The following is a 25,611-nucleotide window of genomic DNA, read 5'->3' as shown; positions in this document are numbered from 1 at the left end:
TGGTAATGTTTCTGAAACTCATCTTCCAAATTCTGCCAGATAACTTAGGCTTTGCAGTAAAGCTGGAAGAGCTGCAAGGCACTCTAGAAAACTAAATGAGAAATTGTGGAATAGTGAAACAATATTCTAGAGCAGTGAATGCCTCCTGTGAATCTGCTCTGTCAGAGGAGTGTGGCCTAGGAATAGGAAACATGAGTTTCTTGCAGAAATTCTTGAGCAGGTTGTCACATTGTTTGCATTCACAGTCTGTCCGGGGTGTTCTGTTGCAGAGCTTGATTGCTCTTGGTTGTCAGTACAACGTCCTGCACAATTCCTGGGTCATTTCTCCATAGAAACATGTGCTGCAGGGACTGCTGTGGTAACAAGCTGAACACAAGGTCATGCCTGGTGTATTCAGGCACTCTCATTGTTTGTGGGACTTTGGATTTTGCTTACTGAGTCTGAGGCAGGTTTCAGGAGGTCACAGGACTTGAACTGTGGGAATTCTTGATCAAACTCCTGGGATTTGTCCTTATGTATTTCAAGATACATAAGTTTGGGTGAAGCAAGTAATATTTGCATGCAGAATGCCTTTTAGGAGGAAAAAAGATATCTAACAGAGACATCAACTAATGTGACTTCTGTTTTTCCAGAAGGCAAGTTAGGGACAATTTACTACCAAAGTAGATTTTTCTGAGGCATTCTTAATGGGGCTATTACTCACTCTGACTAGAGGCATTCAGAGCTGAACAGAAATAACAGTGAATGTTTTATTGAATTTCACTTCTGGTTGGATAAAAATGAACAAAGCAAGGCCTAGACCTGAAAAAGAAAAATCTGTTACAAAAAAATTCCTTAAGTGAAACTAAAATAGGTGCTGTAGTCAGATTCCCCCCGAAACCAGTTTAAAATGTGTAACTCTCATTATGTAATATTGTGTTTGTATAATATTGTAGTTGTATAATGTTTCTTCTTGGTTTGTTTATGTAAATAGTGAAAAATGTTTCTTCCCCAACCTCAGTGTTGGCATAAAAGTACAACCTGATTGAATAGAAATAACAGTCAGGACCCAACCTGTTGCATATATAACAATATATGTTAAAAATGTGGGTGAAGATATACAGCTTAATTTTAATATCTTGTTGAGCTGTTTGCAGTCTCAGAGCAGGTGAGCACTGCTAAAGATCTGTACTGACAGTGAGCTGACTGCAGCTGTCACTGCTCTGGGGAGGATGAAGTTACCCTTTGTAGCAGCTGTGTGTTGCTGTGCTGTGCATTTGTGGCTAAACCAGCAGTGATACCATACAGGTGTTTTGTCTGTGCTGGGCAGCACTTGCACAGTGTCAAGATTTTCTTTTCCACCCTTCCCCAAAAGCAAGGAGGCCTGGAGGGTGGGCTCTCGTTGTCTTTATCCACAAGTCTTAATGCCTGCCTTGGAATTTTGGGTGAGGGGAGTGAGCAAAAGGCAGTGGCTTTTGCCCCTGGCCAGGGGCAACCACTACAAGAGCTTGTGACTCGTCCTACTTGGCAGTGAAGTAGAGCTACACATCCCACTGGAGTTCTGTCAGCAGCATCCTGCTTTTGATGGTTCCTCTGTGGTCTGTTCTTGGTTATGTCTGAGAAACAGTTTGCAGGTACAGTTTTTGCAATATTTGTGTTTATGTTTCACTAATGTCAGAATCTTTCCTTACAGGAAGAGTTGAATGATGCAGTAGGATTTTCCAGAGTTGTTCATGCCATTGCTAATTCTGTAAGTTAGCATGATTTTTAATATGCCTTTGTTTGCAAGAAAAAATAAATAATTTAAAGAAAGAATTCTTTTGCTGTTACATTTTGGAAGATAGAATTAAATACAAGTTAAAGGGACTTTGTAAATTGATGTTACTTCATGTTTTATAATGATGGAGTGTGGTAGGTTAACTAAGCTTTTAAAATAATACATGACATGAACAATCTCATTACCTGTAAGAGTCAACAGTACCAACTTCTAAGGGCTCTTCAGTAAATAGGCTTTGAGGGCTTTCATTCTTTGTTCTGAAAAGATTGTTGCTGGGAGATTTTTTTCCTTTTTTTTTTCTGGCAGTTAAATCAGAGAAGGACAGTTGTGTAAAATGTATCAAAGTTAACATTTAAAAAACTTCTTGTACTTCTTTAAGAAGGAGCTTGCTTCTACAGCATCTGGCCTGAAAGGTTCTGCACTGTGAGAAGCCCCTAATAACTCTCATATATTATAACCATGAGGAATATATTGTGAGTTGTTGTAAATTAAAAGGTAATGGACTGAGAAATTACTTGACTTCAACCCTAAATAGATTACATTTGGAAACCAAATTGTAAGTATCTGTTCTAGTGCATCTTCTCCACATTTGAAGCTGCTGCTGAAGGCTGTGATAAATGGTTGGGAGTAGAGGAAAAAGGAGTGACTGCTCTGAGGGAGTGGAGGAGTGTGTGGGGCAGGCAGAGAGCAAATGGGGAGGTTTGATTTGTCTTTGTTCCCAGCTGCCCTTGGCAAACATCAGGTGCTTTTCACACATTGCCTTTGCCATGGCCATGGCTGGAAGTGCAACCAACATTTAATGTTCTTTTCACAGGGCAAGCTGGTTATTGGGCACAATATGCTGCTGGATGTCATGCACACCATACATCAGTTCTATTGTCCCCTGCCTGATGTAAGTAGTCTTTTGAGTGTTCAGATGATGAAATGAGTACCTTAATGTATTTGTCTTTTAGTCTTATCTCCACACTTTCTTGTGAATGGAAGCATTGATCAGTCTATTAAGAAGTACAGAAAAGTATTTTTAAAAAGCTTATTTGTTACTTTTCAGCTACTGCCTTGTTTTCTTAGATCTTTATGTAGAAAGCTTAGTTGAATTGAATTCTTCTCCTTTACATTCTTAAAATGTTCAAATTAAACATTGAAAGTGTGGTTTCTGCTTGTATCTATTAGTCCTTCACAAAACTGCTTGGATAATGGCAGGTATGTTTAACTGACAGACATGTTAAAAAACTGGTTTGGAGCTTCAGCATAACTATGTGGTATTTTCCCCCTGTAGTTTAATAAATGGGAATGTGTATTTTCATACAAGAGAACTAAGAGAGTGATCAGAAGTCCTGTAGCAGGATGATTTCATTGGAGTGAGGAGGTGCAATGTCAGAATAATTGGAGGGAGCACACTTTGCTGTCTGCAGTAGGGGCAGTCTAACAGTTCATCACTGCACTAGTCCTACAGTTAATTTAAAGTAAGCAATTTATTGGCACCAAGAACATTCAAGAAGCCAAAGGTCTCATTGGAAGGATGGCCTACAGGACATTGTTACTTGCAGACTTCAAGGGCTTGTGGGTGTTTTGGGAAAGACTTGATCATGAGATGGGAGAAAGAAAGCTGGGACCTGTTTGGGTGGTGTTGGAACATCAGCAACTGTCAGTTGTTGCTGTGCTTTTTACATCTGGCAGATCTAAACCTGTAGGCATCAGCTGTGTCCCTGGAGCAACTGCTTATATTCCACTAAAATATTAAATGCTGGGAACATTTGAAGTAGAGCTGTTAACACAGCTGGAATTAGAGATAGTCTAGGCTTACAATGGGATAGGGTACTGGAAATGATAGAACATTTTATTGCTAATCACAGACAGATCAGAAATAATGAGCCTGTAGTTGTGTGTAATTGCAGGTGGTATCTATGGTAATGCAAATACATCTCTGACGTGGTGAGAATTCAGTTACTGTAGCTCACTGTTAGAAGCTGTTTGGATAATTGTAGCTGCTGCTATCTGTCATTCCAAGACTGATAACCAGTTAACTGACATGGATTTTATCTTCCAATTTAATGTTGAATTAGGACCTAAGTGAGTTCAAGGAAGTAACATCATGTGTCTTTCCCCGGTAAGTTCTTAGTTCAAACTTTCAAGTGTTCTAGTACAGTTTTAGCAGGCTGATCCTGTTTGTCCTAGCCCTGTAAACTAGCTGTTACTGGAAATATAATGGGGATCAACTTAGATAAATAGAGCTTTTAAAGTATTCTTGAGCATCTTTTTTTTTTTCCTCAGAAAAACAGTACAGTTGGTTTACTTTTTTTGCTGTTCCTTTGGTTCTGGCATGATGATTGGTGTTTTGAATCTCCCTTTGGAACAAGGTTTATTTGCTATTAGTTTGCAACTCTTGCTGTTGCTTAGTTGCTGCCATTTTTCAAGCTGGACAAAGCCAAGGAATGCTTGGGCTGTTCTAAGATCCAAGAGTAGTTTCCATTGCTGTTTCTCACCTAATATGCTAAAAGACTTCTGAGGATTTGGCAAAATGGGCCAAATTTCTTCCATGTCAACTTATTTAGTTCTTACTTTGTTTCTAGGTTATTGGATACTAAACTGATGGCAAGTACACAACCTTTCAAGGTAAATTAATTAATAATATATAGAATTATTTGAAGACACAAACTTGCATTAATTCATGTGTATTGAAACAAATTTTATTTCTTTTTAGAGAAAAATGTCTAATAATGTTTTCTGTGATGCTCCTTTTTTGTAGAAGAATGATTTTCCTTTACACCTTATTTAAACTTACAAATTTTTTGGAGTATAGATTTTTACTTCCCTACCGTTGTCGTTTGTATTTGAAGTTTTAAAGTAACTTGGCAGCTTTACATTCCAAAATATGTAGAGTTTTTGCAAGTTAAAATGTGGTCAGTAGATTATTTTCTTCATGTAAAATAGCAGCAACCTCAGGAGAAAAAGAAAGTGCTGTTTATGAACAAATAGGGTGGAAGCTGCTTGTAAATTCAAATATTTAGAATACTGTGGATGCTGACTTAGATTTGTTTAGAAAAATGCTTGATCATCATTAGTTTCTTTTGTGGCCCTGATGTTCAGTGGATAGTCAGCAGGAGGAAAAAAATGACAGGTTTCTCTTAAAACCTCTTGCAGCATGAGTTTTGTTCTAAGTAAGTACTGAGATAAGTGCTCGTGCTCTCTTGCCTTCTCATGGGCCTTTGAATTAAAAAACGTGCTGCTGAAGCAGCATCTTTGTGCAAACCTCTGTGACTCTGGAGCATTGCATAACAGAAAGTCTTATTAAAATGTTAAAAATTGTCAGGTTTGTGTTGTACACTACTGTAGTAAGAATAGAGGCTTTGGTATTCTGAAAGCTAAGAATCCTCCACAAGTTTTAGGTTTGGCACAGTTACGTTGTTATTTGTATTTCTACAGCAGTGCTTGGGTTTTAGGATATTGTTATCAGATACTGCTTCCAGATGCCAAATTAATGCATCATTTCAGCTTCTTCTTTGTATTTAGTTCTTGATAACTTTTCAGACTGCAGACTTGATGATAAGTGTAAACAGCTGTCTTGAGTTAGAACCAAAGGAACTTTGGTCCTCAGAGATTTCAGACAACTGTAAAAAGACTGTGAGATGTTCTGTTTTCTCTGCTGTTGATCTGCATGTTTCCATTGTACTGATTGCCAGCATATATTTGATTAAGAACTTCAGTAAGGAATTAATCTGTAATATATTTTTGTGACTTTTATGCATATTTAGATTCACTAATGCAGCTCAGCTAAGCTGAAGTGTAAGACCAACTCTCTGATTGTCAGGCTGTCATTGTATTACTTTAAATCAGCAATACTTACACTTACAAAACTATTCAAGAGTGTCCAGTCATCAAGCACATTTCAATACTCACCTTGAATGCCTTCAACCATTATGATCAATATTTAGGATATTTTTCCCTACTGTTTGTGCTGCCTTTTCCCTTGCCACATGTACCCTGCATGAAACCAGACTGAAATAGAAATGTAACATCTGCATAATTCATTGTCAGTGATTCTGAAAAGTATTAATAAATGCTTATGACTCATTATGTTGTAGGTGGGGCAAGTTAACTTTAGAAATTGTCTTGACTTTCTGGTGCATTAGTTTGAAGTGGGGCTGTGTATAAATCCTTCGAGAACACAAGGTGGCAGCAGTAAATACTCATTTGATCCTGTTTGATTTCAGTGTCCAGGGAAAATGTGCTTGGCGTTGGCAGTTAATGATGTGCTTTCTTGCAGGAGATCATTAATAATACATCACTTGCAGAACTGGAAAAGCGTTTAAAAGAGGTTCCATTCAGCCCTCCTAGAGTTGGTAAGGATACATCAAACTGCTCGTGTTTCGGAAATGTTCTCCTCTGCTCTTTTAAATGCAAGTCAGTCCAAAAAAAACCACTGTGTGGGGAATCCTGCAGTCATTGTCTCAGACTTCATACTCCCATTTTGGCTGAGTAGGTGTGGGCATTCATGGCTCTTTTAATAAGAAAGTCTTTCTGTCCTAGGAACCTGTTCTTACCTAAAAATGCAAAACGAAACTGCTTTTTTTAAGGACTTCTGAACAAATTTCAGAACTTCTGTAAATTGTATAACCTTCCCCAAATGATGTTATGCTCTGACCTGTGGGTAAGCACACAGAGCTGCCTTTATCTTCTGTGCTAACATGTTTATAAATGATTTTTTTTCCCCTCAGAAAGTGCAGAAGGATTTCCAAGTTATGATACAGCATCTGAACAGCTCCACGAAGCAGGATATGATGCCTACATTACTGGACTGTGCTTCATTTCTATGGCTAATTTCCTAGGTACCTATGTGGTCTTTTCCAAACCTTCTCCTTGGTGCTGCCTGGAGCTGCTCATTACACACTGAATTTATTCTTCATTCATCAGGTTCCTTCCTCACTCCTCCGAAAAACCATGTGTCTGCCAGATCAAAACTCATCGAACCTTTTTTTAACAAGTAAGTAGTTGTTGCATTAAAAGACCTGCTAACACATGGAAATGGAACACTGTCCTTAGCATATCTACCTCCAGCCTTGGAATCAATGGCTAACTGCATTTTGCTTTAAACTTTTATTGGCTTTTTGGCTCATGCTGGTAGTGCTGCAGAGAGGCCAGAGTTTGTAAAGGCAGTACCTTTTCTTTTGAGGAGGATAGTTTACTTTCTGCTAAGCTGTGAAAGGACACTTCAAAAAGTACCTGCATTTCTTTGATGGCCTTTCCATGCCCATGTTGATGATATGTTTACAATTTAGAAAGTTATTTCTGGAGTAAACTTTGGGGGTAGTGGAACTAAAGAAACATTGATCAGGTGTTCTTTATGCTGTTGGACTGTCAAAAACTGGTGATATTTAAAAGTGAGTACACTAAACAGTCTGGAAAAATATCCCTATTGTGATATCAATCCAGAGACCACAAAGCATTTGTCTCCCAATTGTTGGGTAATCCATTTTGAAGAGGCATAACAAACATACATGTGTGATTAGTAGTTTATGGGATGATGCTGTGATGAGTGTTTGGCCTTTGAATTGGATCTTCATGCAAACTCCTTGAACTAACTGAAGTAAGACTTGAGAGATCTAAAAGCCTTTATGCACAGATTTGATTCTTTACATATTTAATGTGTAGATTTTACCTTAGGAAGCTTCTAGGGGTACTACAATCTGTCACATAAAGGAAAAGGAGTTGAATTAAAAAAACTGCTAGTGCTTAGTCTGTCTGGTTATTTTTTAAATTCAGGAGAAATCCCATCCTTTCAAACCCTCTACTATAGGAGATGGCAAAATTAATTATTTTAGCTTCAGATGGAATGAGGAAATAATTGTGATCAATAGCTCTCACCTTTCATTGGTCTGGAAACCAGCAGTTCTCTTGACACTGAGGCATGTGAGGCAGTAACTCCATATATTCCAGCAGATGGTAACAAATTGTATGTACATTCCTTAGATTGAACATGGACCAGCAGTGGCTGCTTGATTTGAAGGTGAAGGTGAAGGTAGAATTGATCAGCACAATTCCATTATAAGATAGGATTTGTCACAAGGTTGTTTCCAGGAATACCAGCACACACACGTGCTAACCAGTAGATGCCAATTGAGGGGGTTATTTTTCAATCATTAACCAAAATGCTTTCTAGAGATGCATATTTGCAATAAGTACAAACTGAAACTTCTAAAACTGTCACAATAACACATTAAATTTAACCTTTTCAAATTAATTGTATGTTTGAAATGTGACATTCTTCTAGCAGTGACATTTCAAAGTCACTTTTCATTTTTGAGGGGGTTGAGAGGAAGCCTGCTGTGTCTGTTCTGGCTTCACTGTCCACACTGCCTAACTGTAAGGGAAGGGAAAGTTAACAAGAAATTGTAGGGAGATCAACTTCTTTTTATTTTATTTTTTAAATAAGAACTGAAGATTGCTGTTTGCAAGAAAAGAATGTTTATCCGCTCTGCCATTATTCAGAACTTGCAGCTTCTTGTTTCAGAAAGGCTGTACATTTTTTTTAAATCATGGAAACTTGGAAGACTTGCCATGTCTTACTTTCACATGATTTTAGAAGCTTTGTCATGTTCTAACTAACAGCTGCCACATCACCCAAGTCAGAGCTCAGAGACGAGGCTGTCTAACGTTTCCCTTATAGTGAGCAGGCCAAAGCTTGGATTTGTAGAGCTAGTTTTCTTTCTCCTATGAAGCAAAATAACAAGTCAGAATAAGACAACTCATTTTTTTTTAATTTTTTAAGAAATAAAAGAGATTTAAATACATGTCAGAAGCCAGAGCTGTTGGTGTTTGAATGAACACATCTTTTTGCTCTGATCAGTCCTTGCAGACCAGGTCTCTGTTGGCAGAACTTGGTCTGTCCAGCACCTGTAAGTGCATCCAGGGCTTGTGCACTTCCCATAGTTATCTGAAGATCCCTGGTAAGTCTGTTGCCTCTGGGGCTTTTTTGCAGGCATGCTCTGAGCTGCCAGCCAGCTTCCTGCTGCATGTCCTTGTCTCTGGTTTGGTCTAGAAGCTTTCCCTAGCTCAGCGTCCTCTTCCTCCTGGGGAGAAAAAAAAACTCTCTTCCTCCTTCCTCCAGAAGTTCTACCTGATCCTGTGGGCAGCAGTCAGAACAAGGAAACCTTTTCTTTTGAGCTGTAGCCATGTTCTTCAAGCAAAACACAAACTGCTACATGTGAACAGTAAGCTGAACAAATGAAAGTTATACCCTATGTCACAAAAGTTTTTTCCTGAAAGAAGCTGAACAGAGGAGCTTCTTATAAGACTATTATTGAGAAGCAATGTTCTCAGCTTGAACATATCTCAGGATAGTCTTGAAAAGGTTCTTCAAAGCAGACTACTTGATGAATCTTTGGATTGCTCATGAAGTCTTCATTTCAAGATCTCTGAATACAAGGTGATAATATTTCAATGCAGTTTAGTGATTAAACTTTCACACCATTGGTGTGGCTGACAGGATTTTGGATATGTTTCCTGCTCAATAGGCTTGTCACCAGTGTGATTAGGGGGAATAAATTTAAAACTAAAAAATCAAGCTTTGATTTTTATGAACTTAGCCTTCAAAGGAACGTAATAGTTTTTTCAGTAGTAATTTTTGATGTCTTCCATTATATCAGCAAAGTTATGGAACCTCCTGGCCTGCTGTTCAAGAATGATGACCAGCACATAGGTTAATGTTCCTATAGGTCAGTGATGAACATAGGTAAAATCTTTAGTTTCAGATTTTTTTGTAAGAGTAGAACTGATTAAAAACAGACTTTGCCTTAGGGTTATTTGTCTCTTTTAGGAATAATGCAGTAACTTATATGATAAACAACTCAATAAGCCAAGAATTCCAGAGATGCATATCTGTAATCTTTATGCTTTATTGTATATACAACATCTTTGAAAAATCACATTCATGTGAACAGTCTGCTGTGAGCAATCCCTGATGAACATTTTTGAATTGAGATGATGGGACTCTCTTGCAATATCTAAGCTCTTCTGTGTATAATTTGGGTACTGTTCTTGTGTCATGTACTGTGCAGTTGGTTTGAAATTTTTTGACTGTTTGGTTTAGGGCGACAGCTCTTCTCTTCTCCCACACTTCCCTGCCCCTATCTGCAAGCCCCTCCCAAAATTTTAATGGCAATGTTCTTTTGTATCTCTTTGGATTGTTTGAATGCTGTGTATTTTGATGTAGCTGGAGGCAGTGAGGGAAAGAGGTGTAGAGAAATGAGAGCACCATGTTTTATTGAGCGGAATAGCATCATGGTCTGTAGAAATATAAATTATCTTAGAAGTAATTTTTTTATACAAAGGGGTATCAGAAAACCAAAATCTATGGAAATCACTTGGTTTGGTGCTGTATTTGTGGAAAATGTCTCACCAGGGAGTTGGGTGCTCTGATGTGTTGCAAATAAGTTCATTTCTCCCTTCGCTTCTCTATGTTAATTTTCTTTGCCAAATCATTGCAAAAGAACATCAGTTTGCTCCTCTGCAGTTTGACCAATAACTTTCCAGTTGCAGTGTAGGAGTAAACAATGGCTGTTCTTCTGCTTTGAGCCACATGTGGCTGTACCAGTTCACTGGTAAACTGGTCTGGGTTTAGAAAGATGCCTTTTCTTTCTGCTGAATCCACTTCTCTACACAGTTCATGACACACCTTCATCCTACTCAGTGCAGAGGAACAGTGCTGACTCCTTGAGACTCTTTGTGCACTGCTGTGAAGTGGCAGATGATAGCCTTCCTCTTCTCATTTCACCTGACTTACCATAGAAACAATTGTCTTCCAAGTAGCTTCCTCAAAATAACAGAGTTCCTGTTCAGAAATAGGTCTCTGTCCTCTGACCATGGGATCTGCCTGCAGTCCCTCAACGTTGTAGGAAATAGCATTGTCTTTTTTGCTTGGTCTGTATATCTTTTAAATAAATGTGAGTTAATGTAGTGAAAATCAATGTCAGCTACAACTTCATGAATCAAGCTAATTTAATATAGAGTTCACATTGTCATACTAAACAACCTTATTAATTTAAATGTTCTGCAGATAGATAACCAATCTTAGAACTGTAGTTATGGATACTTAATTATGCATTATGTGCAATCCATGTGGTGTAAGTTACTGCTGTTACTTATGTAATATACTTAAAGTGCACTTAATATTACAGTCAGCATTTATCCTATAGAGAGTGTGTGTTTGTGTTTATGTGCTGTTTAGCCATGTAGTTGTTTGACCAAAGAAATAAATGTAGGATTTATCTCTGAGGATAAAAACCTGATCTTCATTAATTTCAGGTGTATGTATTTTTTTGGCATAAGCCTGTTCTTGCTGTTGGCCACTGTAATTCTTTCCTCAACATGATAAAAGCTGGGGGAGGGAAGTTTAACTCCTGTTCTCCCTAGGAGTTTTTGTTGTGTTTTTAGTAGACTTCATCTTTTATTTTTCTGAAAACTGCTACCTACCTGTCAGTATTACCCTGGATCTCTCTGGATATGTCAGAGTGAGGATATCTTCCTTTGTCTCCTCGTGGAATCTGTGTTTTGAAGCTGGCTCTGTTCTCAGTGTGTCACTGGTGTTCAGTTTACAGACAGCTGTGATGGGGCCAGGCCTACAGGAGTGTGGCACCAAAGGCTAAACATAAGAAGAAACTCTGGCTTCTTCTGTAAAATGTTTTCATTACTCAGTGCTGTGCTGGAATTGGTGAAGTTTCTGAAGTAATTGATGCAGATGTTTCTAATTTTTATTGATAAAGTTCCTTTTAGGTTCTACAGTGCTCAGAGGGACACAGTGCACGTTGTGCTGTATCTTCCCTGAGACTCAGGAAGAGCAATTAGATGGGACAGTGTGTGATAACTGGTGCCAGTTCTCTGAAGAGCCTCTGGCTCACGTGTGAACCTGTCATAGAGCCCATTTTTTCCCCCAGTGTTAGAATTTTTTTCTTTCTCCTGAATATTTATAGCAAAAACAAGTTATCAGCTGCATTCCAGTAGACTTTTCAGGGACACAGGTAACCATAAGGACATAGGATTCAAACCCTTGGAAACTATCAGTGAGTGTGGTATGATACAAAGAATCTGTAGGGCATTACAGATCAGTCTGTACACTTAAAATGTTTTTGACAGCTGTTTACATCAGTTATTATTTAGTTGAACACTGTAATTGTAATCTGATAAGCATTTTAGAAGCTTTTTAAAGTTATGAGGGAAAAGCTATTTATTTTAGCCCTCCAGTGAACACTGTACATAGCAAATGTTTTGTAACAATGTGGCATATGTACCTATGACATGATTTTAGGCTGTTTATCTTATTTTGGAGGGAAATAGGTTTCAGAGCTGAATAAGAGCTTTTATTGAAAACATTTCTTGAATGTTTTGAGAAACTCTTCAGTTACATGTTAAAGGGCAAAAGCCTCATCCTGGTATTCTCCACAGAAGTTGTGATGGCTTTTGCAGTTTTAGGGTTTTAGGATCCATTCTGTCTAAAGCATGATGCAGTGCTCAGAAATTGGGAAAGTTTATCTGTATTTAGAATGATGACAGCTTTTGCACTGTCCACTGTGCAATGGCTCTTACTGCACAGAGCTGCTACTTGCTAAATGTTCACTTCCCCAGTTGTCTTAATTGTTTTCAGCAGTAACAGTTTGGGGCTTTTTTGTCCTTGTTTTTTTTGAATAAGTAACATTATTAGCATGATACCAAGTAACATTTTGAATATGAATTGTTAGGTAATGGATTTGACTTAATTAAAGGGTCTGTTTGTTTTAATATAGTTGAAGATATGTTTGGGGTGGTTAATTCCAGAACAGACACGTGAAAAACTGTAAAAAGAAAAGCTTATTGAAAGGTCTTCAGGTGGAGATTTGCTAATAGTTCTTTTCCATTCTGCTTCAGGCTGTTTCTTATGAGAGTAATGGACATACCATATCTCAATTTGGAAGGACCAGACTGTGAGTAGCTTCTTTCATTGTAAACTTTGTACCATTCTGACAAATTTCCTGGGGGAAGAAGCGTAAAGATTAATTATCATGTATGTGAAGCATGGGACATCAGCTGTGTTTAGGTTACTGGCCACTTATCAAATGATTTATCAAATGTGTCCCCCACTTTTTTCTTTAACAAAATAGTAAATCCATAAATTCTTCAACTTTGACCAGAGAATTTGCATTTTAAAGGGGATTAATGAGAACAGATCAAGTTACTGTTGCTAAATGTAACAGTTGGAAATTAACAGCTTTATGGTTATTTGGGGTTGTTATTCTTACATATGATGTGGGATCTTAACACTTTCCCCCTCTCCCCTCACCCCAACAGTAAATACAGGATGCAAACTAGAGAATAGCAGATGGTTCTGAAAATCTTGTGGCCACTTTCCTGTGTAATTGATGTGCAGCAGTACCTTCACTTAACTTCAACCTAAACATCAGAATTCTTTTGCCACATGCAATTGTGATAAATGGAAAAATATCACTTGAAATATTTAAACATTTCAAGTTATTTCAGGTTACAGACCTGGGGCTGTAATGAGTTGATAATACATTTATATGAAAGCAGATTTTACTAATGTAAATGTCCTTACTGTTATGGGATGTTACACTGTGGGGGAGAAAACTTTGGATAAATGTTTCCACTGATGCCTTGACTTAAGAAAATGTGAAGTCGTGTAGGTCAGTCTAGTCCTTGATTAGATGAAAGCTGAATTTTATACTGTGAAATCAGATACACAGATGTCTTAAAAATGATACCCATCTGGAAGCAACACTGATGTGAAGTTTTCCACTCCGTGCATCCGAAAGCTCAGACTGGGGTGTGACTCTTTATTAGATGCCAGTTTAATAGTAACAGACTGCAGTTCTAGAGAGATGCAAGTGACTATTGGAGAGGAAAATATATGCTGTAAGTGCATATATTTAATTTTTAATTCAGTTAGGTGGTCAGATCGCTGAGCTCTGGCTCGGTGAATCTGTTGGAATGGTTATCTAATTATGTTGCATACTTCCTTCCCCAACTGTTTGATATTGAGTGGAAGAATGGATAAATACTTTGGGTCATTGAGAGAATGCCAAAGCTACTAATTTGTAAAGATGCTACTTCCCCTTGCTAGCCAACTTACAGGATTGTTTTGATGCTTTGCCAAGAAGAGTTGCCAAGAAAGAGTCTGCCTCTGAAAGTCTGTCTGTTTTATCTGAAAGCCGCTCCGGTAGAACACACTGATGCACGTGCTGGAGGAGAACCTGGACGAGGGGGGCCTTCTGAGCTTCGAGGCAGAAAGCACATGTAGGGCTGGCATGGTGGGCTGGCTGAACAGTATCAAAAAATTAAGTGAAAGTTATCCTAATAATCTTCTTTTGTTACTGTGTATTAGAAATGCCTTTAAAAAGAATGAAGTTGCTGCACAAAGTGACTGCAAGGCAGAATAAGAATCAAATATTTCTCACCTGACTGGGTAGAAGTTATAGAGGTTTTAACAGCAGATTGACAGTGAATTTAGGAATAAACTGATACTGGAAGATTAGGAATAGTTTCTTCTCCCAGTCAACAGGAAAAGGCTGTAGTAACATCTGAAACTGGAGTTATTCAGGTTGTAATTTTCTACTTCTGGATTACAACTAGTTAAACTTGGACTTGCTGGCTGTTCAGTAGGCTCTTCAGCAGTAAATTGATCTGCAGTTGCTTGTTAAGACAACTTGTGCTTGACTTAAAAATTTTTGTGTCCTTTTTGTTTTTTCAAGTAGCAGATTCAGTTAACAGGACTTCACCTGTGCTCATGAAGGAATTGCTTTCTTTACTTGTGTCTCTGTCCAATCTGAGGTTGCTCTCAGCTGCTCATGTAGAGCTGTAATTTATTAGCAGGGGGGGTCTGGTAAACTCGGGCTAACCTGAGTTTTGAGTGAAACAGGTTAAAGCACTTAGCAATAACAAGTGGTTGATGATCTGATTTTGGACATGTACTCCTTTAATGAGATACACCTTGAAAAACTCTCCTATTTTAGTGCTGAAAGCTGAGGAGATGAGACAGTAGAAAAGTTTGTGTTACAGAAGAATTCAAGGTAATTCACTAAGATGTAAGTCAGTCCCTGTGTCTCTGTACCCAAAGAAGAGAGAAGTTTTTCCTGCAGGTGTTACCAGGTGGCCTAGTTAAAATCTGATCAGAAGCTGGGTGTAGTTAACTGTTGAGTTACCTTCAAAAGACTGGAGTAGTGTATTGCAAGGTGGAGCATTGGTACTTGATGTAGTTTTATTTAAAAAATAAGAAAGAAAGGGGGGAAAAAAGCTACCTTACCACATTGGATGACTTTTTTGGATATTCTAAAGACACTGATTTTAACAAATGCTTTTTTTGGTTTTATAGTGCAGCCAAAACGAGATCATGTTCTTCATGTTACTTTTCCCAAAGAGTGGAAGACTAGCGACCTTTACCAGCTTTTCAGTGCCTTTGGTGAGTGATATAATCTGTATTTGCTCACTTTTTTTTTGTCATTAGCAAGTGCTTCTGGTTTGTTTTGTTATTTTTAGTCTGTGGATTCAGACTTACTCCTAGTACAGGTGAGGAACAACCTTTTGTAATTTTTGAACCGTGTCCTATGGACTTCCTTCCTAGTGATGCATTGAAAATGTCTGCCCTGATTAACTGCTCTTTAGACATCTTTATATGTGCTCATTGTTGAATATCATGGATCTTTGGTCCTTTTATTTACAGCCTCTCCTGGGAGGGTTTATGTGGAGGTGGATAAAGGGAATGGGGATTGGTGTGAAAGGCAGATTGAGGCTTTAGGAGTAAGGTTCATCCTGCAGTCTGCATAAAGCCAGACCCCAGCTTAGGTGAGTCTAGACAAACAAGCAAGCTTGAAAATAGCCAGTTGGATTTCAAGATGTTGAACACCATCCAAGACAGAAGAAACAACAGAAAAGCTGTTTCATAACTAGGGACGAGTAGTCCTGTTGCTCCTTTACTAAGCGGAAGTATAAAATGCAGGGACATGGAGTTCTGAACTAGTTGCCAGTGGTTCCCCTGATATTTGACTCAGTGGTTTGGTGCCCTGTGCGGCGTCTCTGCACCGGCAGTGTGGGGCCAGTCTGATGGACAGAATTCAGTAGTTCCTATTGGAAATGTAGGACTGTAAAAAGTGGCAGAGGTTCAAGGGTTGCTGTTGGGGGCAAGGAGGGGCCGTCTGGACGGTGTTTCCATGGGTTTTGAACCCCCGGCTCCCGCAGTTCTGCTCTCCCCGACGGCGCTGCCTCGGCTCGGTGTGACGGGGACAGGCCGCCAGGGGGCGCGCTCGCCCCCCGCGCGGCGCTCCCGCTGGAAATTCCCGTTTCCCGGCGTTCTGGGGCCGAACGGTTCCGTGTGCGGGTTTGCGAACTCCCGGGGTTCGGGTAGTGCTTCATCTGTGTTTTGATTTAGGTCTTACCGCCGTGTAAGCTGCAGATTATTCCTTCCAAAATCCCGGTAATACCGATGCTTTTCCAGTTGTAGGGGGACAGAGAGGCAGAGTAGTGCAGTGTGAGGTGAAGTGATTTGCCAAAAGCCAAAAAATATGGCAGCAACAGACACGAATTATCCGAATTCCTTACATCTGTTACAGAAAAATGTTTGGAAATTAATCAGCTGTTGTACTGAATATCAGTATTAATTGTAATCTGTAAAAAATTATTCTGAATTGGTTCTAGCCTAGAATGAACTGAAGCAGAACTCTAACCTTCTCTGAAGTTCCTAATGAAAGCGGTGAAACAGCTGAAGGGGCTGCAGTGTCAGCCTTGGAACTGGTTTAGGTTTGCTGCTCTAGAGGGGTGTTCCTGATCCTGAAATCCTCCAGGACTCTGTGCATACCAAGGGGACACCTGTTCCTGCAGGATGTTTTTATAGTCTCATGGGTGAATGCAGTTTCACTGTACCAGTACTTGCAACACTGTGCAGTCTCTTAGCTTAGGCTCTGTTTCTTTAGATTCTTAAATTTGTGTCGTTTATTTGGTCATGCTGATGTGAAATCTGAAGGTATTAAAATCAGATTTGCTGCAATATAGCTTTAGTATATAGCCTTCACTTCTACACAAATGGATGTCTTTGATGGAATTTCAGTTAAAACTCATACTATAAATGTACTATAAAAACTACTACTTAAAACTTTTCCAAACAGTGGAGTCAAACCTGACTGCATGCAAATGCAGTGCAAAGACTGCATTGTATTTTGGGAGAGCATCAGAGTTGTCCTTAAGAGGGAGCTAAATGCTGATTAGTTACTTCTAAAAAAAACAGTCATTTGTGTGTTTAAGTCATGTTCTGGTAGTCCAAGCTACTAGAGTGTTAAGTGACTTTGAAGTACATTTTTGAGACATGTTTTCTAGTTTTGTAGACTATGGTGTGTGTTCCTGCTAATCACTGAACTGCAAACTCGCTCTTTAACTTTTCTTAAAGAAAATGGAGCTTGTAAAACGTCCCTTTCAAAGGTGACAATCTAGTTTAAGTAAAACTTACAGCACACTACATATATATTAAGTGTTCTTCTAAGCTTGTGTTCATATAGACATCTGAGCTTTGAATGTTGTTTTTTTGGTTTGTTGGGTTTTTTTCATTGTGGGGTGTTTTTGTTTGGATTTTGTTGTTTCAATTGGTTTTGGATTTTTTTTAATAAGGTTTTAAAAATTTTACTTCTGTTTTTTCTCTGTATATTTCTGGCCTTTCCTCCTTCTTCTCATGCCAAGGTTTCCTTCAGCTGTTGTTGCTTTCTTTGTACCATGTCTTCCTGCCAGAAAGGTGGAAGCTCTGTTAACCCTTCTCAGTTTTTCACCAGGAATAATTTGTGTTTAATATGTGCTTCAACCCTTGTTCACAGAATAAAACTTTTATATTGTCTGATGCAGTCAGGGTCCAGGAACTGTTAGCAATTCTGTCATGGTGTCAGTGTGGGCAAATTTTTTTTGTGTGTGTGATAAGAAATTGTATATGGAATATAATCATAAACTTTTTTGGTTAAATGAAGGCCCATATATTCCTAATATCTATACTGAGTGGTTAATTGCCAGGAACAGTCAGGTAGGGAATGTGTAAAAAAAGAGTATAAAAAGGAAAATTTTATTTTGTAGATTTTAATGTTGTTTGCATGTTTAGTTTATGTAGAGAGAACTTTTGAATTTATTTACAGAAAAGATGCATGTTGCTTTGTGCCTTCATCCCAGAAGCAAAAAATCAGATTTTCATCTCCTTGAGCAAAGGTGTTTTACTTCACTTGATAATTCTTTACTTGACTTCCCCTTTCTTTAGCAAAGGCCATTGTTTGACGTTGTGTGTAGCAGTGAGCAGACAAGGGTCACACAGGCCAAAATCTTCAAAGTGTTGAAGCCATTTGATCCATTCTAGAAGTGCAGAGAGGGAGGTTTCCTGCTTTATTTCTTGGTTTCCATTGCAGCGTGTGGCTCATCTGCATTGGCCTTGCAGTGAGTGGCACTTGGCTCTTTGATTGCTAAATATTAGACTGCAAGTGCAGATGCATTTGCTTTTCAGAGCAAATTTATTCCCATTTCACCATACTTTTGAAATGCACAACATTTACTGAGGGCTTAGCAGTATTGCTGAATGATCTAATTTATTAATCTTATCTCTTAAATTCTTGCTTCTTAATAATAATGAAATGTGACACAGTGTGAAAGGAGCATCTCTTGAGCATGGAGAATTGCATAAGAGCATTTGCTGCGGTTCTCTTCAGATTGCAACTCAGCATCCACTGTTTAATGTTTGACTTTTTCTTTAAATTATATATTTAAAACGTTTAAATCTGAGTGTAAAGGCAGCATGTGTTGGCAGGCATTGAAACCCCTAATTAGCTAAAAATACAAAGTCAAAAGTCATTTAGAGTGCAGCAGCCTTTCTGAAACAATGACTAAAATGATGTGCCATCAGTAGGTTGGATTTTTATTAACTTATTAAAAATAAGTACTTAGTGAAAATATGGGCACTGAATTCTATTTGAGTAGCTGAACTTCAGGAGGTTTTTTTTTGTCTGTCACTGATCCTCTTTGCTGTTTTACACCAAGGGCAAGATGTTCAGGAAAATTCTCCTTTCTGATCTTTCTTTTGGTCTGTTCAGGGTAGACTGGAATGAATTAACTGTATATGTAGGAAAGGGACACAGGGCAGCACTGCCACATTGAAGAGATTATGGTCTCAGCTGTGTCAAATGATTTCTTGAAAATTTTGTAATTAGTAATGCAGAAAAGGAGAACTTCATAGATGCAGAAATTTAGAGTGATAACTTGTGAATGCATGTGGAACAATGTTAAATTGTGCAGTAATTTCTGTCATTTCAAGGAAGCTCAGTGTTGGGTCCTTCCAAATGCACAGTTTTGGTTGTAGTTGTAAATCAGGTCGGGCTTTTCCTGGGTTGTGAAATGTTAGAGTCCTGCCAAAAAGGTGTTCTCTCTACAGTAAAGACTCTCACCCACAGGCAACAAAGACCTATGTTCTTCAAAGCTGAATTATGAGAAATTGAATTTATTTGCCCTAAAAAGTGTTTAAAGAAATTCTAACATCTAACTTCTTAGTGTAGGCTCTCCTTAATAGCAGCCTTAGCCCTTTAGTACAGGGAAATGTCAGAAACCATACTGAATTAATTATGGGTTTGGCAATGATCAAAATGATTATAACTTAAACTCCTAAATAGCTGGCTACTCAAATACATAGCATGCAAATGAAATCTATCTAGGCTTTTATTTTTTTATAATTAGAAAATCTGTTTATAATCTGGCTGGATTTCAGAAGAGACTGCTATAACCTTGTAACCTGTAGGCTAAATTAGATTTAAATAGATTAAACAACTGAGAAAAAATGTTTTTTAAGCCTTTTTGCATCATTGTTTTTAACCTTGTAATATCTGAAGGTTAAATGGTGGTGTAACATTATATATAACTTGATTTCCTAGTCTACCTGAAAAAAAATGGCACCAATTTTCAATATCTGAACTGTACTAACAGTAGAGCACTTAGATGCAGACAGGAGATGTAAATGGATTTCAGACTATAATAAGACTTTGTGTCTGGAGTGGGAATCCTTTCCTCTGTTTTTGCTTGATTATGAGCTCTTTTAGTGCTAATGTGACATTTTAAGCCGTTCACACAGAAAATGCACTAACTGCTTGATGAATAGAGGAACTTACTTCCAGTCACTGTTCCATTGTAACAGCTTCCAAATGAGGGCCATGATTTTGTGCATTTGTCCTTATATTGACCCAAATGAAGTTTTTATTGCACATGCAGGAAATGATGGATGGTGGGATCCAAACAAACCAGAGTTTGAAGATTTAGTGTCACAATAACTGGAGTTCTCCATTTGTGTGATCAATCTTCTGTCTGCCCCGCTCTACTGGAATTCATCATCACCCAAAGAGCTGGTTTTATCTGAGTCAAGGGCTGAAATTCCCAGCAAATTGCTTCAATTGATTGAGTAGAATTATATAGAACCCATGAAGGGAGGACATGAGGGTCTGAGGGTGTGCAGGGTGCACATGCAGCCCAAAATTTCTGAACAGTTCCAGGCCCATGTGCATGCTCTGCACACCTTTACAGTGGGCAAAAGCCTTGGCAGGTGCTGTTACTCTTCTTTAATGTCATGTCACATCAGATAAAATCTCTCAGCCTAAGATAAAAGTAGTCATCATAATTTGTTTTGCCTTTTCTAGGTAACATTCAGGTGTCGTGGATTGATGATACATCAGCATTTGTGTCACTGAGCCAGCCAGAGCAAGTACCAATAGGTGAGTGTTGCTGGATTTACTTTGGCATTAAGACTTCAGCTGGCTCCTGTAAAATGCCCTGAGCCCACAGGGTCTGTGGTTGCCATGGCAGAACCACTGACTTGGTTCTGATGCTCAGAGGAATTAGATTTTTATAGTACCAGCACATGTGGGGCAGCAAAGACAAGCCCAGATTGGACTTGGTTGAGAGTTTTGTGTTGCATTCCACGATCCTCTAAGTCCTTGTACCTGTAGGTAGAGCAATAGTGGTTCCTTCACTTGGTGGAGTATTTATTGAGGCTATTTATTGTTTGCACAGAGGAGAACTGTCAAAGACTTTTATGGTCTTTGCCTCCAAATATCCTTTGGGCTGATACATGTTTGGATTGGTTTGCAAGGAAGAAATGAAGTGAGAAGCCTTTTGGTGTATTGTAGAACACATGCAAAGTAATAGTTTGAATAGTCTGGACTGCTGATGTGTCTACAGTTTGTGCATTTACAATGTGCAATCTCTCCAGAGATTTTTCAATTTTTATTTGACTTTATGAGTTTATCTTTGAAAAAAGTTGATGGGTATAAGTTCTATAGGAACTATACATTTAACCTTTTTTCTTGGAAGTTCATTGCATTTGGATTTTTTATATATTGCTCCTTGGTTTAGATCTTAGGAGAGGGGTTAGATTAAAGAAAAAAAATTGTACATGACTGAATAAATACACTCAATGTACCCACATTTCTAATTCACATAATTAGGACAGATAGCAATATTTTACTATTTACAGTTGTGCAAGGTACTCTAGAAAGAACCATTTTCAGTATAAGAAGCACAGAGCAAAATATTATCTAAATATCATCATGAAATATGGATTAAATAACAGGAGAAATCATCAAGAACTAATCAAGAACTGTGTTAAAAACAGAGGAAGAGTCCAACGTCTCTGAATTTACTGAAAGTATTTCTTCCAGTCTTCTTGGTGTGGAGGGTTTTTACATTAGGTTTTTATGTTGCTTTGGGGGGGTTTTTGGGTGTGTATTTGGGTGGAGGTTTTTAAGGTTTTTGGTTGACTGTAGTTGGATCCACAAGCTTGTAGTGGTTTCTGTAGTTCCTTTGTATGTGTTTGAGGACTGACTTATAAACTTAACTTTTGGGAACAGTGACTGGGAGTGGACCATCATAGATGATCATTTGGGATGTGTTATGGTAGTGCCATCCCTGTTCACTGAAATGCTTCATCAGATGTTGTGGAGCCAGTAAGAACAGTAGTATATGCAGCACTTCTCATTAAGTGGCTGAAATTTTGTTGCACCTAAGAGGTATCCTGCCAGAATTCTCATGATTAAGGTCCTAAAAGAAAAAAAAATCCAGATTAGTAAACCCCACTGAGTTCCCCATCATCCATGTTACTGAGCTCAGATAAAGAGGCTTTCAGGTTCTGGATGCACAATCAGTGCATGTCTGTAATTCCTTATTAACACCCCAGGGGTGTTTAGTGTCCTTCCTCATCCATCCAGGGCTCTGCAGAGGATTTGGAGAGCTCTCCAGCAGCCTCCTTACAGCCATTGCTCCGTAGCACCCAGAGCCATTGTTTCTTCATGTATTTGTAGATATGAGGGTGATGTAACTCCTGGTGAGACGTTCCAGATAAAGAATTATGTCAGGTAAAGCCTTCCTAGAAGCTGCTGCAGTAAATTCCCCACTGCTTTCACCTCAGTTACTTACCCATTGTCAAAATGCTTGGTAGACACATTACCACCACTTCTTTGTTTTTATTGGGTGGGTTTTTTTGTTGTTTTATATTTGTTACAGCAACTCTATATTGTGGAAAGAACTGAATGTGTGCAGAATATTTAAACTGAATCTTTCTGGCACTGTTCTGTCTGTGTGTCTTTTTTTTTTTTTTTTGGTGCTCTGACAAACAGGGAGGCTTGTTCTGTGGCCTAGAAAACATGTTATTTGTTTGAGAGCTCAGGTGATTATAGTCTTTTATAGATTTTATGAAATCAGGTCAATAGATTCTCGTAGTGAAAGCAGTGAGCCAACCAAACTGATAAACTACAGCAACCTCAGTTACCAAAAATCTGTGAGATTTTCACTGTAAAATTGATAAAAAACTCTTGGTGGTTTGTTTTTTTGTTTTTGTTTTTTTTTTTCTTTTCTGTAATAAACAGGTCATAAAATTAATTCTTTTATTCTATTTCCTGGTCTTAAATTCTTTAATGAACTGCTTTGGCAATAAAAGTCACTGTTTGTACTTGTGATTTAGTGAGATGTGCTTATGTGAAGAACCTAGGAAAAACTAATAATGTGGCCTGGTTTTTAACCTGTTTATTTAAATGTCTTCTGGACTGTATAAAAAGCCTTGGAGAACTGTCAAACAGTGTGATACAACTCAAGATGTTGTTGCAGACCTACTTCTATGCTTACCTCTTAAAGATCTTTCTGACTCTGAGCTGGTATTGATACATATAATTGAGAAAGCACTTGTGCAACAAGAGCATTTATTGGAACACAAATGGATTGAGAACATGAAGAGTGTTTGGAAGTTTTGATGAAGTGTTCAGATTTGCATTATAGATGAGTCTAAGCACTGCAAAAACCTCCAGACTTACTTTGCACCTTTTTAATAAGGGAACTCTGTGTGAAAAAGCTGTGAAAATAGGATCAGTTTTGTAATAACCTGCATGGAGTGTTATCTGATTCTAGGTCTACCAGATTTTTTAAACTCCATTTATATCTGGAAGGTGTCTTTATTTTTTAATTGCAGCAGTGATCCAGATACTGAATATTTGGCTGAACTAATGTAAAGTTATAGACTTGAACAGCAGATGATTTAAAGACTGTTCTGCCATCCTTCTGTGATGCACACACTCAGGATAACCAGCTGATGGGTCTTTCTGGTTTCTTAAAAACTTATCTCCAATGCCTTTTAATTTTGTTCAGATTTGTAGGTGTTACAAGACAATTTAAAATATGATTTGTACTAGTTTTGTGCAACTGTATCTAAGAGTTGTATTGAAATTCTGATAGTTGTCTTTCACATTTCAAATAATTAATTATCATGCTTAAACTCTACAATGGCAGACCTCCTAAAATGTGACACTTTACATAAGCTGTTTCTGCTGTGCTCTGCTGAGCTTTGCTGTTTCTGTTGCTTCTAACTCTCCTGGCTTCAGGTATTTCAAATGGACTAAAAGCTTGTTCATCAGCCCCCTGGGAATATGTTGGATTTCTCATGGTAATATGCATAGAAATTCCTTTTGAATGTGTAGGTAATAAAATGTATCTGTTCATCCCCCAGTGCTCTTTAAAACAGTGTTCCTCAGTTAGGTAATATTGTGGATGGTAACCATTAAGCCCTGGTCCCAAACTGATTGATAAAACATTGGTCCATGTGCTTTGCTGTTTGGAAAGGATACATTTGATCAGCTCAATTCAACTAATGAGCAGCTCTTCAAATTTCACATGGGAATCAGTAGTGTGGGTGTTGCCAGGGAGGATGCACATCCCAGTTGTCTAGTTGTTAAACTGTTACCCTGAGGAACCTAGGAATCTTTGCAGAGCATAAAAAGACTTGTTTCCTCTTTTACTTATTTTCCCCTGAAAAATAAGTAGGGGAAAGGGCAGTATTTTCATAGGCAATTTTGGAGCTGCTCCTAACTTTCAAACTGAGTATGGCATGTTTAAAACACACAAACCAGAAACCTTGGAAAACGAGAGTCAAGACTTAAACTTTTCATTTTGCTGCCTATAGTAATGTCCAAGAATCTTCCCTTTCTTTGGTTATTCGTGCGACTCACATATTGGCAGCCTCTCTAATTTATTAGCAGTAGAAAAGGTTTGTTCTTGTACCAGATCATGTTACCCTTTACAGTTAGAACATAAACTTCAGCACCTGAGAACAATAATGGACATTGAACACAATCTGTTTTCTGCAGGAATTTGCTGTTCAAAGTAGGTAATTAATAAGAATTTGTTAAATGGTTGATATTCCTTTAGTTGGACGTCTGGGAGACAAAACTTTCTGTTGCCAAGTTGTGCTTCGTGTGGGCTCAGCATTTGTGTCAGACATGAAGCACATACTTGTGAAATGTGTGGCAAAAGATAAAGCAGTGTGTGCACTGGGAGAACAAACCCCAGAACCAACTTTTGGCATACAATTCTGGCTTTTAGGTCTTGCATTTGACATGGTTATATGTTAATGAAAATAATGGGCAAGTTTATCAGTGGTACCTCAAAAATATACATGATTTATTTTCCCTTGGCAGTCAACACTTGCACTTAATTCTTTTTACCTAAGGCTCAGGTGTGCAGTTTAATAACATCTGTGTTCTGATTATGAATAACTTCTGCAATATTTTAAGACCACTGGTTCGATTTTAGAGTAATTTTAACTTGAGAATCTTCCTGGGAATGTTTTTCTTGCTGTTTTAAAATGCAATAAATACACTTAACTTGAAATTTTAAATACATGTGAAAAGCAACTGCTTGTCATAAATGGCAGGCATTGAAATAATGTTAAGTTATTCCATGTGTTGGTGCCCTGATACATGAGCTCATACAGAATTTAGTGTGTGCAGGATATCTTCTTCCTCTAGGCTCTGAGCAGGCCAATGTATTTAGACAGCAGGGGAGCAATGGACTAAAGCAGGTGCAGCAGCTGAAATTGTGAAGGCCTTTCAGTGATTTGTGTTTAAATCATTAATCTTTCTGAACTCGTGAGTTTTTCTCAGGCAGGGCTGGACTTTATGGCTTATTAGTGTTTTATAAGGTTTACTGTAGAACCCTCTACTTAGCATGAGTGCTTACTACCACCATTTCAAAATATGAAAGCATTTTGAGATCGTGCATCTCACTGAATTTGAGGAAAGGGCAGGTACTATGTACTGTAATACCCAGACTCTTTGAAAAATTACATTACAAAAATTCACATATTGTGTTCTCACCCAGAAGTTAATGGGAAGTTTATGCCAGGAGGTTGAAGCAAGGTGGGGGTCGGTCTCTTTTCCCAGGTAACAAAACAATAGGACAAGAACTGGCCTGCAGTTCACTAGGGAAAGTTCAGGTTGGATATTAGGGAAATGCTTTCACTGGACTGGTTGTCAAGAATTGGAAAGGTTGCCCCAGGG

The 25,611-nt window shown here is 38.3% G+C and overlaps 1 protein-coding gene across 3 annotated transcripts in view; it reads left to right on the top strand.

Moving 5' to 3' along the window:
• Window positions 1–25,611, top strand: part of PARN (poly(A)-specific ribonuclease) — a 48,095-nt gene that overhangs the window by 7,881 nt on the left and 14,603 nt on the right. For all 3 annotated transcript variants that reach the window (XM_051810431.1, XM_051810338.1, XM_051810516.1), the window contains 10 exons: window positions 1,673–1,729; window positions 2,571–2,648; window positions 3,820–3,863; window positions 4,327–4,369; window positions 6,021–6,096; window positions 6,472–6,582; window positions 6,668–6,737; window positions 12,653–12,708; window positions 15,111–15,197; window positions 20,431–20,505. In XM_051810431.1, the coding sequence (XP_051666391.1) occupies window positions 1,673–1,729; window positions 2,571–2,648; window positions 3,820–3,863; window positions 4,327–4,369; window positions 6,021–6,096; window positions 6,472–6,582; window positions 6,668–6,737; window positions 12,653–12,708; window positions 15,111–15,197; window positions 20,431–20,505 (697 nt within the window). The remainder of the gene's footprint in view (window positions 1–1,672; window positions 1,730–2,570; window positions 2,649–3,819; window positions 3,864–4,326; window positions 4,370–6,020; window positions 6,097–6,471; window positions 6,583–6,667; window positions 6,738–12,652; window positions 12,709–15,110; window positions 15,198–20,430; window positions 20,506–25,611) is intronic.

The sequence above is a fragment of the Manacus candei genome, unplaced genomic scaffold (assembly GCF_025592945.1).
Source record: "Manacus candei isolate 608988 ecotype Guabito, Panama unplaced genomic scaffold, ASM2559294v1 h1tg000002l, whole genome shotgun sequence".
Lineage (NCBI taxonomy): Eukaryota > Metazoa > Chordata > Aves > Passeriformes > Pipridae > Manacus > Manacus candei.
Note: the sequence above shows the minus strand (reverse complement) of the source record. Positions and strands in the feature narration are given on the sequence as shown.